Source organism: Buteo buteo, chromosome 26, assembly GCF_964188355.1.
Source record: "Buteo buteo chromosome 26, bButBut1.hap1.1, whole genome shotgun sequence".
Taxonomy (NCBI): domain Eukaryota; kingdom Metazoa; phylum Chordata; class Aves; order Accipitriformes; family Accipitridae; genus Buteo; species Buteo buteo.
In genome coordinates, this window is record NC_134196.1 from 14,533,525 (window position 1) to 14,546,411 (window position 12,887).

At 42.1% G+C, this 12,887-nt stretch overlaps 1 protein-coding gene across 3 annotated transcripts in view; it reads left to right on the forward strand.

Annotated features, from left to right (window-relative positions):
- Positions 1-12,712, forward strand: part of PTPRB (protein tyrosine phosphatase receptor type B) — a 62,062-nt gene extending 49,350 nt beyond the window's left edge. For 2 of the 3 annotated variants that reach the window (XM_075058228.1, XM_075058229.1), the window contains 12 exons: positions 93-192; positions 1,882-1,965; positions 2,082-2,099; positions 2,205-2,286; positions 2,739-2,829; positions 4,040-4,116; positions 4,939-5,073; positions 6,180-6,302; positions 6,516-6,679; positions 7,908-8,043; positions 11,182-11,302; positions 12,364-12,712. In XM_075058228.1, coding sequence (XP_074914329.1) covers positions 93-192; positions 1,882-1,965; positions 2,082-2,099; positions 2,205-2,286; positions 2,739-2,829; positions 4,040-4,116; positions 4,939-5,073; positions 6,180-6,302; positions 6,516-6,679; positions 7,908-8,043; positions 11,182-11,302; positions 12,364-12,386 — 1,154 coding nt within the window. In that variant the 3' untranslated portion in view covers positions 12,387-12,712. The other variant, XM_075058227.1, reaches the window with a different exon arrangement.
- The last annotated feature ends 175 nt before the right edge of the window (positions 12,713-12,887 follow it).

Consider the following 12,887-nt stretch of genomic DNA (forward strand, 5'->3'; position numbering starts at 1 on the left):
AGCTGATAATAATATATCCCCTGAAAGTTATTGATTCTTTGATTGTTCATACCTTTTCCTCAAGATATATAAATACACTGTTTTGTTTCTAGAGCCTCTGTTTGGAATTATTGAAGGCGTGAGTGCTGGCTTGTTTCTGATTGTGATGTTAGTGGCTGTTACTGCTTTATTTGTCTGCAGACAAAAAGTTAGGTAAGTTGAGTCCCTTTATCAGTCTCCATTATTGAAGTTAGGTCAAATTATATTAATGTAAGCAATACAATATTTAAAGTGTGGAGGAATGCACTGAACTATTTGACGGATAAAATCTATGTCCCCCAACATCTGTACACACTAAGTGTAGAACTAATGACTTACATATTAAGACATCTATATATTCTTGATTCAGATACCTACTGATGTTAGTCAGGATTATCTCATAGAGGATCCGTGTAACTTTTAGTTTTCAGTAAGAGTCTGAATATTTCTGAACCACTGGTTTATCATTCAAACTGAATGTCTTTTGTCAAAAATGAAATGTTTCAATTTCATTTCATCTACATTGTAGATTGGAAGCTCTTGAAACTGTTCATTTAGACTTTATTATTTCAGTTTAAAAATCTTAAGGTGTGGCATTACCTCAAGTGTCCAAAAGATTAGTTCAAACTTTACTTATTTTTTTGTCAATTATAGTTGTATATTTCACATTATAGATGAATCTTAAATAATGAATTTTAAATGTATTTTTAAAAAGTGAAATACTCTATCTCAACTTTGAAAAATTTAAACCATTTTGCGTGACTGAAAGAGATATGACATTATTGATGTGAAATTCCTTGTGGTTTCTGAAATAAAAAAAAGATCAACATTTCCATTATGTGGGAGTCTCTGGAAATCTGAAATTCAGTTCTTTTACTGATACAAGATTAGGTCTATTTTGTTTTGAATTTGCTTTTCAGATGCCAGAATTTCACATTGAAAAAACATGTTTTCTGACTAGTCGTAGCTTTTAGCTGGAGTGGATTTACCCTTCAGCAATGCTATTCTTAGGCTCTATGAACAAATTCAGTGTATTCCTCTATATGCCATCCAAAAAAAAGAGGCACAAATCATTAGCAATAGTAAATAAAGTCTGCTTTTGCATGTATAGACTTGTGCACTCCTAAGCATCTCAGTACACAGAGCATGAACAGAGTGCAAATTGATGTGTTTTCCACCTTGCACATCTCATTGCATTTAGATAACCTTCAGATAGAGTGTGGTTTCTTCCTGTGAGTTAAATAGCCAGCAGGACTGCAAGTATACCAGTATGGTTTTCCCTCAACATACATAAAGAGAAAGCGTTCTCTAAGGGAAGGGTGTTGAAGGAGGAGATGGCAGTGAAAGGATACTAACCGTATGGAGTCAGTACCACTTCTGCGGCTTTCCCAAAGCCTACTGTGGTACTGCCACTTAATACTGCTATGAATCTGGGCATCTCCCAGAGACCTGGTCTGCAGAGTGGATGTGCTGGAAACTGTAGACCTTTTACAGCTCTGAAAATCTACCTACATGTTCCTCTCTGCATGTAGAGAATCAACCAATTTAGGGCCCGTCTTAGCATAGGACACCCTCCATAATGATAGACTGGGCTGTGAGTGTTTCAGAGCAAGAAAAAAGTTGTATTGCCTGTGCACATGCACACACTCCACATCACTGTTATCAAACTGAAATACAGGAAAACTCTGTGCCACAGCTAAGAGCAATGTCACAAATCAAATCAGAGACACAAATCAAAACAGATTTAAGATAAATTCCTTTTTTCCAACTTACCAACTTTTTTCCAATGTAAATTATGTTATTGGCAGCTCTTACCAGTATCAGAACATAACGGTAAAACAGAATACCTTCTTTTTATTCCAGCAATGGCCACGAGAGACCTACAGCAAGGCTGAGCATTCGCAGGGACAGGCCACTGTCAGTCCATCTGAACTTGGGCCAAAGAGGGTAACATCAAAAGTTTTGTTTCTAAGAGCAGTATTTTAACATGGCATCATGGATGAACAGTCCCATCTGGTCACTCACTGATGAAGTGTTTCTTTTTCTTTTGAAATCATTTCTAGGAACCGGAAAACTTCCAGGTAAAAAGAAAAAATTAATACCTAAAAAAACTTCTTGATAACCAACTGGATAAATTATGACTGTGATTCATCCTGTGATTTTCTTCCTCCTGTTGAATATTTTAGTCCGATCAAAGTCAGTCATTTTGAAGCACACTTCACCAAACTTCAAGCAGACTCCAACTACCTCCTGTCCAAGGAGTATGAGGTGGGATCCTAACCTAGGCAAAGGACTTGCTTTACGAAGGGGCGGGCTGGCTGAATCAATGGGTTAGAAAGGCCTGCATTTGTTTGTCTTATTCACACAAGTCCAAATAAGTTTGAGAGTCTCACCCGAACTCCACTTTTCCTAGTGCAGAAACCAGCTCTTATTTGGCATAGCATATTCTGGTTAGCAGCCTCTGCCTGATACCTATCTGGCTGAGGTCAGGAGCATTCATTTGTGTGGCACATCTGTGTGATAAAGCATGGAAAGCACCTGCCAGCCATGTGCTTGCTTTAAACCAGTATGATTAGCTATTTAATTTCAGATTGTTTTTTTAAAAAAAAAAAACATTCTCTGTCCGTGGCCTTTGAGAGCTGATAAGTACTGTGTCCTCCTGTGTTGTCACGTCCTTTAATTATTTTCACCTCACATTTTATTCCTACTTTTTTTTGCAGGACTTGAAAGATGTGGGTCGAAACCAGACATGTGACATAGCGCTTCTGTCAGAGAACAGAGGGAAGAATCGATACAATAATATATTGCCCTGTGAGTTTTAGGTTTGGTTGTGTAATATTACATCACACCAGCTATTTTTCACTTTTTTCAGCAAGCCTAGTGGAAAAGAGAGTGCAGCCAATCCCTTCCCTCCTCTCTGTCAGAGATGAAATACCTCTGCCAGCTCAGGTTCTGGTGCTTGGAGGCAGATGATGTATGGCCCTGAATGGCTTCACACAGACCAGTAATTTCATTTCACACTAGAGGTGTAATGGCTAGTGTTCAGTCTAGAGAGAAAAAGCTCCAGCTATTAGGGCCGTTCAGTCACTGCTGATAACAAGGATAGTAGAAATAACAGTAGGGTTGTTTACATACAGGGTATCATCCATTCATTGCTTTTTGACAGCCTTGCCAAATCTTTCTTCTTCAGAGGACACAGCAAACCTACTATACAATGTAAAGCTAGTGTGGTTCTGGTTCTGCATGGTAAGACACACATGTAAGGTTAGCCCTGTTCTGATGCAAGACCCGTCATTGAGAGTTTACGCCTTTAATCTCCTATCTGGCAGTTTTGGAGGTAACGTGCTGTGCATCTAGGAGGAACACCACATGACTTGCTGTTCCACATGCTGCCCTGCTGCTGGATGGGGTATGTGCTTGGAGCACAGCTTCACAGCTTCTCCTGTGTTCTGCCTGCCATGCCGGGCTGGGGAGCATGCCCATGATGTACAAGAAACAACACCTGCCTGAGAGCCAGCATGGTATTATCTTGTGAATCAGTGACCCGGTGGCTTAGGCATTCTGTATCTCTCTACAGAGGGTTCTCTACCCAGGGAATATGGTTAGCCTGCTCACACATTAGCTTTGGAGCTGTGCAGACCACTGAAGCACTACCGCTCTTTCAAGGGCAGTGCTGGGCACTGCTCTCCAGTACAGCACACTACTGCCAGGATCAAAGAAGGATGCTGTTATGGCTCTTTTGTTGCCATAACAAATCCTGTGCAACCCAGCAGAGGAAGTTTGGGATATTAACTGCTTCCTTCTTGTCCATCCATCCATCTCCTAGTCTTTGGAACACTCCACAGCACTCATGAATGAAGGAGGCAGTACAAATATAAACAGTTATCCCTCTAAATTAGCCCTCTATATAAAATCCTTGTAATAATGCTGCCAGTCCTTTCACAAATGCATTTCTGTAAATGGGAGAGGGACTGATAATCAAGACCTAGTCATAAGCCTCCTGTAATCAATTTCTTCATAGATGACACATCAAGAGTGAAGCTTTCCAATGTGGACGATGACCCTTGCTCAGACTACATTAATGCAAGCTACATACCAGTAAGTGACTCAAGGATGGTATTTTACAGTCCTCCCTCCAGTGTTAATTTGTCCTTCATCTAAAACTGAATATAAAGCTGGATGCTTAAGGCTCCCCTCCCCCTTCATTTATTCACTTGAGCTAAAAGTCTGAGAACTCATTTTGTGGGTGTGCTGAAAGGCTGTGTCTGACTGCCATTAAGTTAACTGTGAGTGATTTACCCAGCACTTAAGGATTCTTGGATTGCTATAGTTATGTAAGATAGCAGGTCTAATTGGCCAAGGACACATTTTTAAAGGTCACTGGTTTTATACAGTGTCCACAACAACTGTAGCTATCACTCCAGGTGGCATCCTCATTGTGGAGCTGTAGCTCATCCTGACAATGTTGGCACCATGCAGGATGGTGAAACTGGCTGAGATTAAAATAATGCCCTTTGCCAAAGAGTTGTGATTGATAATAGCAGTGGCTTTAGCAATCCAGATTTCAAGCCAGAACTCAGCTAATTTATTAAAAACAGTAAATAAAACAAAACCCGCGAGTAGTTCCAAAATTGCTTGAGACTGTGCTGAACACAATAGAACAATGAAAAGCTTTGACTGCCACAAAAGGAACAGTATTTAGATACACTGCCGCAGTCTCTTCCTTTTCTCTGCTCCAAGCAGCCTTCTGTTTCCAGATCCAAGCTGGTTCCAGGTCCAACAATTCAGCTCTCAAAACTATTGTCCCAGCAAGGGCATTGTTGCTGCAGAGTCCTGGCTGCAACCCCATGGCTTGTTCAGTTGCTAGAAGATCTTTTTTTCTGCCTTTATGAAAACTAATGGAGTTCTCTTTACTTGCAGGGCAATAATTTCCGCAGGGAATACATAGCGACTCAGGGCCCTTTGCCTGGCACCAAAGATGAGTTCTGGAAGATGGCATGGGAGCAAAATGTTCACAATATTGTCATGGTAACCCAGTGTGTTGAGAAGGGCCGGGTGAGCAGTGACTCTTCATTGTTATTAATGACTGTTTTAACATCTGTTGAAAGTTTAAGCTTATTATTTGCATCACACTAATACCAAAGGCCCCAGTCAAGGAGATACACAGTAAGAGATAAGAGATATAATCTAAAGACTGGGGACAGATTAAGGCTGTGAAGTGAGGATGCAGTGACCATCCCAAGATCTTGCAGCGTGTCAAGGCTAGAGTTAGGAACAGAGCTCAGTGCTTCTGGTCTCTAATCCAGGACTTTGCTCACTAGTACTAATATAATCCCCTTGAGCATGCAGAAGGACAACCACCAGCAAAAAATGCCTGTTTATCACATCAACTCTGATCAACTACTACTTTAAATATAAGGTCTAGAGAGCAAATGTTGATCATTAAATACATGGAATTCTCTCTGATGCATAAGCCCTGATGTAGTAAACAAGGACACCACTTATGCACTTAACAGTCTTACTGAGTGCAAGTGTAGGTAGGTTATTTAGCTGTCTCAGCAATCCACCCCACCCCCCAGGTATGCCCACATCCTGCAGCCTTTGTAAGACAGGGACTAGATCTGTAAAAAGATTACACAAACTTGAAGTAGTGATCATCTAGTGGCACATATGGGGATATTTCCTTTCAGTTTACCATTTTTTCTTGAGGAGATGGGGAAAGCAGATGCAGGACAGGCAGCCACATGTCTCCTGCACCTCACTGGCTGAGTGGGACCGCACTGTCATGTCTCAGCAAGAGGTGGGGAAGCGGGCACTGGAGGCCCAGTTCTCATCCCAGCAGAGCTCTGAGAAGACTTGGTGTAGAAAATGTCGTGGCATCCAGAAGAGGGCATCAGTGAAATGCTTCCCATTCCCCCCATCACAGACATCTGTGATGAGAGCTTCCACTTCCCAGCCCCATCCTAGCCCATTCCCATCGCAGGCCCTGTTTGTTGAGCCGACATGGTGGGGGTTGGCATCTCACTCTGAATGCAGCTGTTGCCTTTCTTCCTTCATCCTCAGGCACAGCAGGTCTGAAGTCTGCTTCTGCCAGTGCTGGATGAAGGCATTGTTTACAGCTGTTACTGACAAGAAATCTGTCTTTTTCTGTGTCCCTGTAGGTGAAGTGTGATCACTACTGGCCCCTTGACCAGGATTCCTTGTACTATGGAGACCTGATCGTTGAGATGCTGTCTGAATCCGTGCTCCCAGAATGGACAATACGAGAGTTTAAAATCTGCAGTGTATGTTTGTGTTAATCTTTTTTTATAAAAAAATTAATTGGCTTAAAACCACTTGCAAGGCTAAATTAGGAAGGTTTCTTCTGCTGTAGCACAGTTGCATCATGCCCAGCTCATCTCTGGTGGCAGCTGTGGCATTTGCTCTGAAGGTGCATGTTATGTGTGTCCCCTCCTCTCTTGTCTGTTCTGATGACCCACACTTTTGTATCCCAACAGGAAGAGCAGCTTGACTCAACAAGGCTCATTCGTCACTTCCACTACACTGTCTGGCCAGATCATGGTGTGCCAGAGACCACCCAGTCCCTGATCCAGTTTGTCAGAACTGTAAGGGATTATATCAACAGGACCCCAGACACAGGACCAACTATTGTGCACTGCAGGTATGTGCAGCAGCAAAAGGTCAGCAACACAGAGCCTTTGTGCATACCCTCGGGAAGATCCCAAATGTTCATCCCTGTTAGGCCATGGGCAGCCACAGAACCTGAGACAGCTGATGGGCTTAAGTCTCCAGATACATCAGAGCAGCATTCCCAAGGCATATGCACTTGCTCACAACCTCACCCTGGAGATGCCCCAAAAATGACTCTCAGGGAACCACTGTGTCTCTGTGGGATCACTGGAGAGCACTAAAGGTGTCAGCAGTTGCCACTGCTCATAAGCTTTTGCATTCTTAAATTGCCTGTGTGCTGCTGTTGCAGCCCAACATCTGAATCACAAAGGGTTGTTCTGAAAAGGTAAGATATACCCAGGGGTGAATCTGACTACGTATGGATGTTGAGACTAGCTGGAGATCCATCCTTTCCTCCATTCTGCCTGAGACTCCCTCTCCTTACTGCCTTCTCATGCTCTTCTGCTATTGTGCCATCTCTGGCAGCCGCAGGACTGCAGTTTTTCCTCTGCTCTGTGATCCACCCGTACACACGTATACAAAAAAGGCAAAACTGGACTGCCTGATCCGTGATTCACTGGCCAGCTGCAGGAGAATATAGGGTTACAGAGTGAGAGAGTGCAGTGTGGTGCTGTGTGTATCTTCTGATAAAGCCATATGCTCACTGGTACTACTTGAAAGTAGTATCTGTCCCTTCCACCCATTACATGGGCTGAGGCATGTATCTTACATGACCCCACCTGTGTCTGCCTGTACATGATGTGCCGCAACATGTCAGATGTCTACTGTATCACCAACCGGTCAACTTTCCTCTTCCCAGCTTCCTGTCTCCAAACCCCACCTCCCAGCATTTTAGCTACTGGGGTCTCTGGGATACTTTGCCTTATTCTGCCCTTCCGCAAGGCACAAGCCAACTGATCTTTTAGAATCAAGCCTACTTGTTCATCAGTGGAGAGAAGAGGTTTAGAAGTTACAGTCAGGTGCAGTCTCTCAGTGCATAGCAGAAAGCAGTGTGGGCAGTAGCAGAGATACCTCTACCATCGCTATCCTTTTCTCCTTCCTAAAGAAATTCCACCGTAAAGTATTTGAAGTCCCAGAGATGCCATTTGAACAATGAGCTTCTCACCCTAGAGATCTGAACTTTATAAAACTATCATATGAAGACAGTGAATGCTTTGATCCATCTCCTTTTAAATGTTTTGGATTGTTTTCTTTTCCAGTGCTGGTGTTGGCAGGACTGGCACATTCATTGCACTGGACCGAATTCTGCAGCAGCTGGATTCAAAGGACACTGTTGACATTTATGCAGCAGTACATGATCTAAGGCTTCACCGGGTTCACATGGTTCAGACAGAGGTAAGTTTTAAATAGCCAAATACAGCCTTTAAATACAGCAACACCAGCTGCAGTATATAATAATCAGACTCTCATCTTAAAGGCTCTCAAAGCACTTCACAGTTACTCCACTGTAAAATACTAGTTAGATATATTTTAGCTCTGTGAGAATTTCTAGTTCAGGATTGGCTCTCATACAGTGGGTCCAAACCATAACAAGTGGTAGCTATGCTTCCTATAGATTTCTCCGGTTGGCACTGGCCCACAATCACCCCAGCAGTGTTATGCAGCTTAACAGCACATTGTTGTGCTAGTGCAGTGTCCAGTAAACGAGCTTTGAGCAGAGTTAGGTCCTTCAGGGATGGGTTTGGAGACAAGCCTAAACCAGACAGATAGGTTGACATAATAGGGAAAAGGAATGGAGAGCAGACAAAATTAGATGTACATAATTTTAAAACTCTAAGCACTGTGACCTTGTGGCTTTGCAGTTCATTTTTTATTGAGCTGCTCTATCATTTTCATTAATGGTATTGGAAAGTTGATCAGCATTCTCCTAACATACTATGCAAAAGCAAGTACATTTATTCTCGACGTGCAGAAAGAGTACGTGTTTGGGATTTCTTTCTATGCTTTTAAAGCTGCAAGAAAATCACTTTACACTAATAGCAGCTAAACACTCAGGAGCTGATTTAATAAAGGCGAGTTGTGGAGGCAGTCTTTACACTTTGGCTGTGAACTGTTAATAGAGGAATCGGAACAAGTTTGATGGGTCTGCCTGTAGCTTGATACTAATGGAGCTCTCTTGCAATTTGGAAATGAAAATATCAGTGGCAGCGCTTCCTGATAGATGTAAAATTCATACATGGGTATAAAGAGAGGCTCAACAGGGAATGCAAAAGAGATTTCCTGGAACTATCTTAAACACAGAAGACCTCCTGTTGGAGGGGAGACAGATTTTCAGCCTCGTATGGGTATCCTCAGAGACAGATCCATCTTACCTTCTACATTCCTATCAACCATAGTCAGCAAAGGCAGACAGGCATCTCAGGAGGGTGGCTCTTTTTCCCTAGTTGGAAAAAAGAGGCAACTACCTCAAGAACCTAAATTTGACACCAGGCTTATAGACAACCAAAGTTGTGTGATACAAAGCCCACCTTTGGCATGAGCTTGACATGACATCTAAGTCAAAAGGCAGCCAAACCCAGGCAGAATAATAATGAGGAGGACCCCACCTTCCCACTACCAGCGCTACATGCACTTCTGCCCCAATAGCAGTGGCTCAAGTCTTACCCAGATCCCTGTTGTAACCAGTCCTGCCCCTGGAAGAATTCACAGTCAGCATCCCAGAGACAGGTTGACAGAAATCTTTTGCAGCTCACACGTACTCACCCCGCTTGAGCTGTAGCATGCTTGTAGACTGACCATGTAGCTGTGTCAGTGCACAGCCACTGAGCTGCTGTATTCTCAGCAAGTCTTACTAAACTGAACTGTCAGTTGCATCTGTATATGGTTTCTGATTTGGACCTGCCTTTCATCAAGGTAGCTTGGAGCACAAGCAATGCAATCTCTCATCCTCCTGCAAGAAAATGAAGTAAATTTATTCTGGAGTTTTATGATGATTCAAAGTTTGCAATTAGCTGTGAATTATGAAGTAACTCTTACACATCTTTTAAGAAAAAGTAAAGGAGATAGGGAGAGAGGGAAGAAAAGTCCATGCCACAAACTCCAATGTGTTTGAAGACCCTAGCTCCTTCTGTTACTGTTCATGTCTTGGCTTCCACAATCTGTTTGGAGGTTGAGATAAAAGCTAGGTCCCCATCTGTTGATGTGGTGGAAGCCAAATCCCACTGGGGAGCACAGGCCAGCAAATAGGACTGTTTGCAATGAGATGCTCCAGCCAAAGGTCACAGCACCATCCTGCTTGACATTATGCAGTCACAGTAAAACAGCAGCAATAAAACACTGCCCCTGCTTTAGACTTGGCTGAAAGCTGTTTAAGACAAGACACTGCCCCTGGAGACATGCAGGGGAGTAACAAAACTGTGTCCATCAGCTCAAAAGGCAGTGGGCTCAGCAACAAACAGAGAAGCTGTCCACCATTTCAGTCCCAAGTGGTCTCTGCCAAAGGAAGTCTCCGTGCCTTGGCTAACTTTCCACCGAATTGGTGGGTGGGGTACAGGATTCTGCTCCACAGAGACAGCAGCCGTATGTGCATAACAGCAGGCACCCTCACTTCCCAGAGCCAGAGCACTGAGAAAAATGCACGGAGCAGTAGCTGAATTTCTTGTGAAAAATAAGTAAAGAAGATGTAGGGGGAGAAAATGCATATGCTTATTGGAGAAATTATGTCTTTGAGATAAAGTAATATTAAAAAGGTACACCATGATATATAAAGATGCTCGCCTAATTTGGGGGTACCTTGCTACACTAATCAAAAAACAGTAATGACCCATGTCATAAACCACAAAGACTAGCAAAGCATGGGGATTTAACAACCTGTTCTATCAAGGTAGTTTGATAAATAGTCAATAACATGCTGACTCTCCCTACTTTGGTTATGAATGTCATCTTAGCTCCCTTCTACGAATGGCACTCTTCAGAAAAGACAGTCTGTCATTCACTGCATAGTCAGAAGCAATCTTATAACTTATATTGGATCAAAAAAATACTGCTTTTGCCAGAAAATTTGGGTCTATCAAAGTTCTATGACATATTTATATATTATGATAAAATTCTGTGGAGAAGACTTCTTTTCAGAACAAAAAAATCAGGAAATTGTTTGTGTCTTCTGTGTGCTTCCCTGCACATATTAATTCTGTTACATGTACTTTATACCAAAGCATTCAGAAGTAGCTATCCAACACAGCATTGTGTCAAATTATGCCTTACAGTTGATAAGAGCCTTCACTCATGACATGATCCGTCAAAACATATTATGTTCATTTATGTTCTACTGGTAGCATTTCTGAAAACAGGTGATCATAAAACTTTACTGTATTACTAGTGTGAAAAGGAGATTAATTCTAGAAGTATATTTTCATTTTTAACACTACCCTTGATTTTGTGCGAGGGAGTTGGCCTGTAATGATTTTTTCACAGTACAGAAAATTAAATTACAAAATTTCCAAGAATGACTTAAAAAAAATAATTCTTTTGCAGTGTCAATATGTGTATCTACATCAATGTGTGAGAGATGTGTTAAGAGCCAGAAAACTTCGCGGTGAACAAGAAAATCCCTTGTTTCCAATATATGAAAATGTGAATCCAGAGTACCACAGAGGTAAGTGCAAGTTTATCAAATTGTAAAATGTTTCAAATGTAATAGCTCATTGACAATGTAATTGAGGGGGAAAATTGTGCTATCCTTTGCCATCAATTTTTATTCTCTCCTGGACCTTCATTTGTTCACTCCTCTGCTCTTGTCACTCTTGCAATTACATCTTTGTTTCCTTCATTAGTAGTCACTATAACATCTCTTCCTGCTCCTACCTTACCTTCATGCTCTCCGTGTCTCACACTTCACGATACCTCTGCTGTTGGGGGAACTGAATCCCTTCCCTATCATGATACTGGCTTCCTCCTTTACCTCAACAGTGTTTACACCATCCACTTTTAAGCACACTGAGGCCACTGGCTGGGCTCACTGGGCTCTTCTGTCATTCACAGATTTCAATTTCTCTCCTGAATCACCCTCATTTGCTCTTGACCACACAGGCGGCCTTAGGAGGCTTCCCATCTGCCTTGACGGGATAATGGAGGTGTCCAAGGCTGTGCTCTTTCTTTCTCCCCCAACTCTCCATCCTTGTAGGCTCTTTTTCCTAGCCTGTATCCAGTCCCTTGGTGATAACAGTTGCAGGAGTAGCAAACCTGGCACTAGCACTGCCCTTCACCTCCTGTTCTTATGGCCAGAGGACCAGTCTGGAGAAGCTGTAAGCAGAGGTGGCCTGTGTGTCCTGGTAGAGCTGATTCCTAAGGGCTGTAGAAGTTTTCAGAGTCAGACAGCAGGATCTTGGTAGCTCCTCAAATTTGGGCATTAGGAATTGAGATTATATGATGAGAGATCAAAATAATTTTCTTGATGTAGCCTGTAGAAATCAGAGTTGTCATCAACAGGTAGAGCAGGCTGGGAGGAGGCCAAGGACTGAAACAACCAGGGTTCCACAAGTTGGGAGTGCCAGCAAAAGCAGAGGTGGGGTCTGCTCTTTAGCAGTCACATCAGTCACCAGCCAGCACTGCTGCCACACAGCCACCTTTCAGAGCACTGTAGTCAGCTGGCAGATTTGAACATGAAGCCACCTGGGGTGTTTTAATTTTTCTAATCTCAGTTTTCCTTGCTTTCAGATGCTGTTTATTCAAGGCACTAAGAATGTTACAGACACCTGCTTTTGTGACCACATTTGTTAACTAGGGGTTTTGTTTGGATTTTTTTATGTATGTATTTCATGCACTAGAAAGGTGCCAGACCTTTCTGTTGAGACTGTGTATAATTTATTGGTCTGGTGATTTTTTTTAAAGATATATAATTTAAGTGTAATAGATATTAATGTATATAATTGTATTTTGGCATTATGTAAATATGTATTTTTTCTATATTGTTTATATTAATATTAAGCTTCAGATAATACTATTTTTTCCTTATCACAGTTTTTATGAACTGTTCTACATAAACTATTTTAAATTGTATGGCTAACAGGACTGCTGCGTTTAGGGCAGTATTAGCATATGACACACAGGAAAAATCCTATAAGAGGAGAACCTCATTTTTTTTTAACTAGTTCAGTGTTTGTGAGATGAAATAAGCTACTATTAAGCAAGGGAACAGTAGTCCTGTATAGGAATTACAATGCTACTCTACACTTTAAACT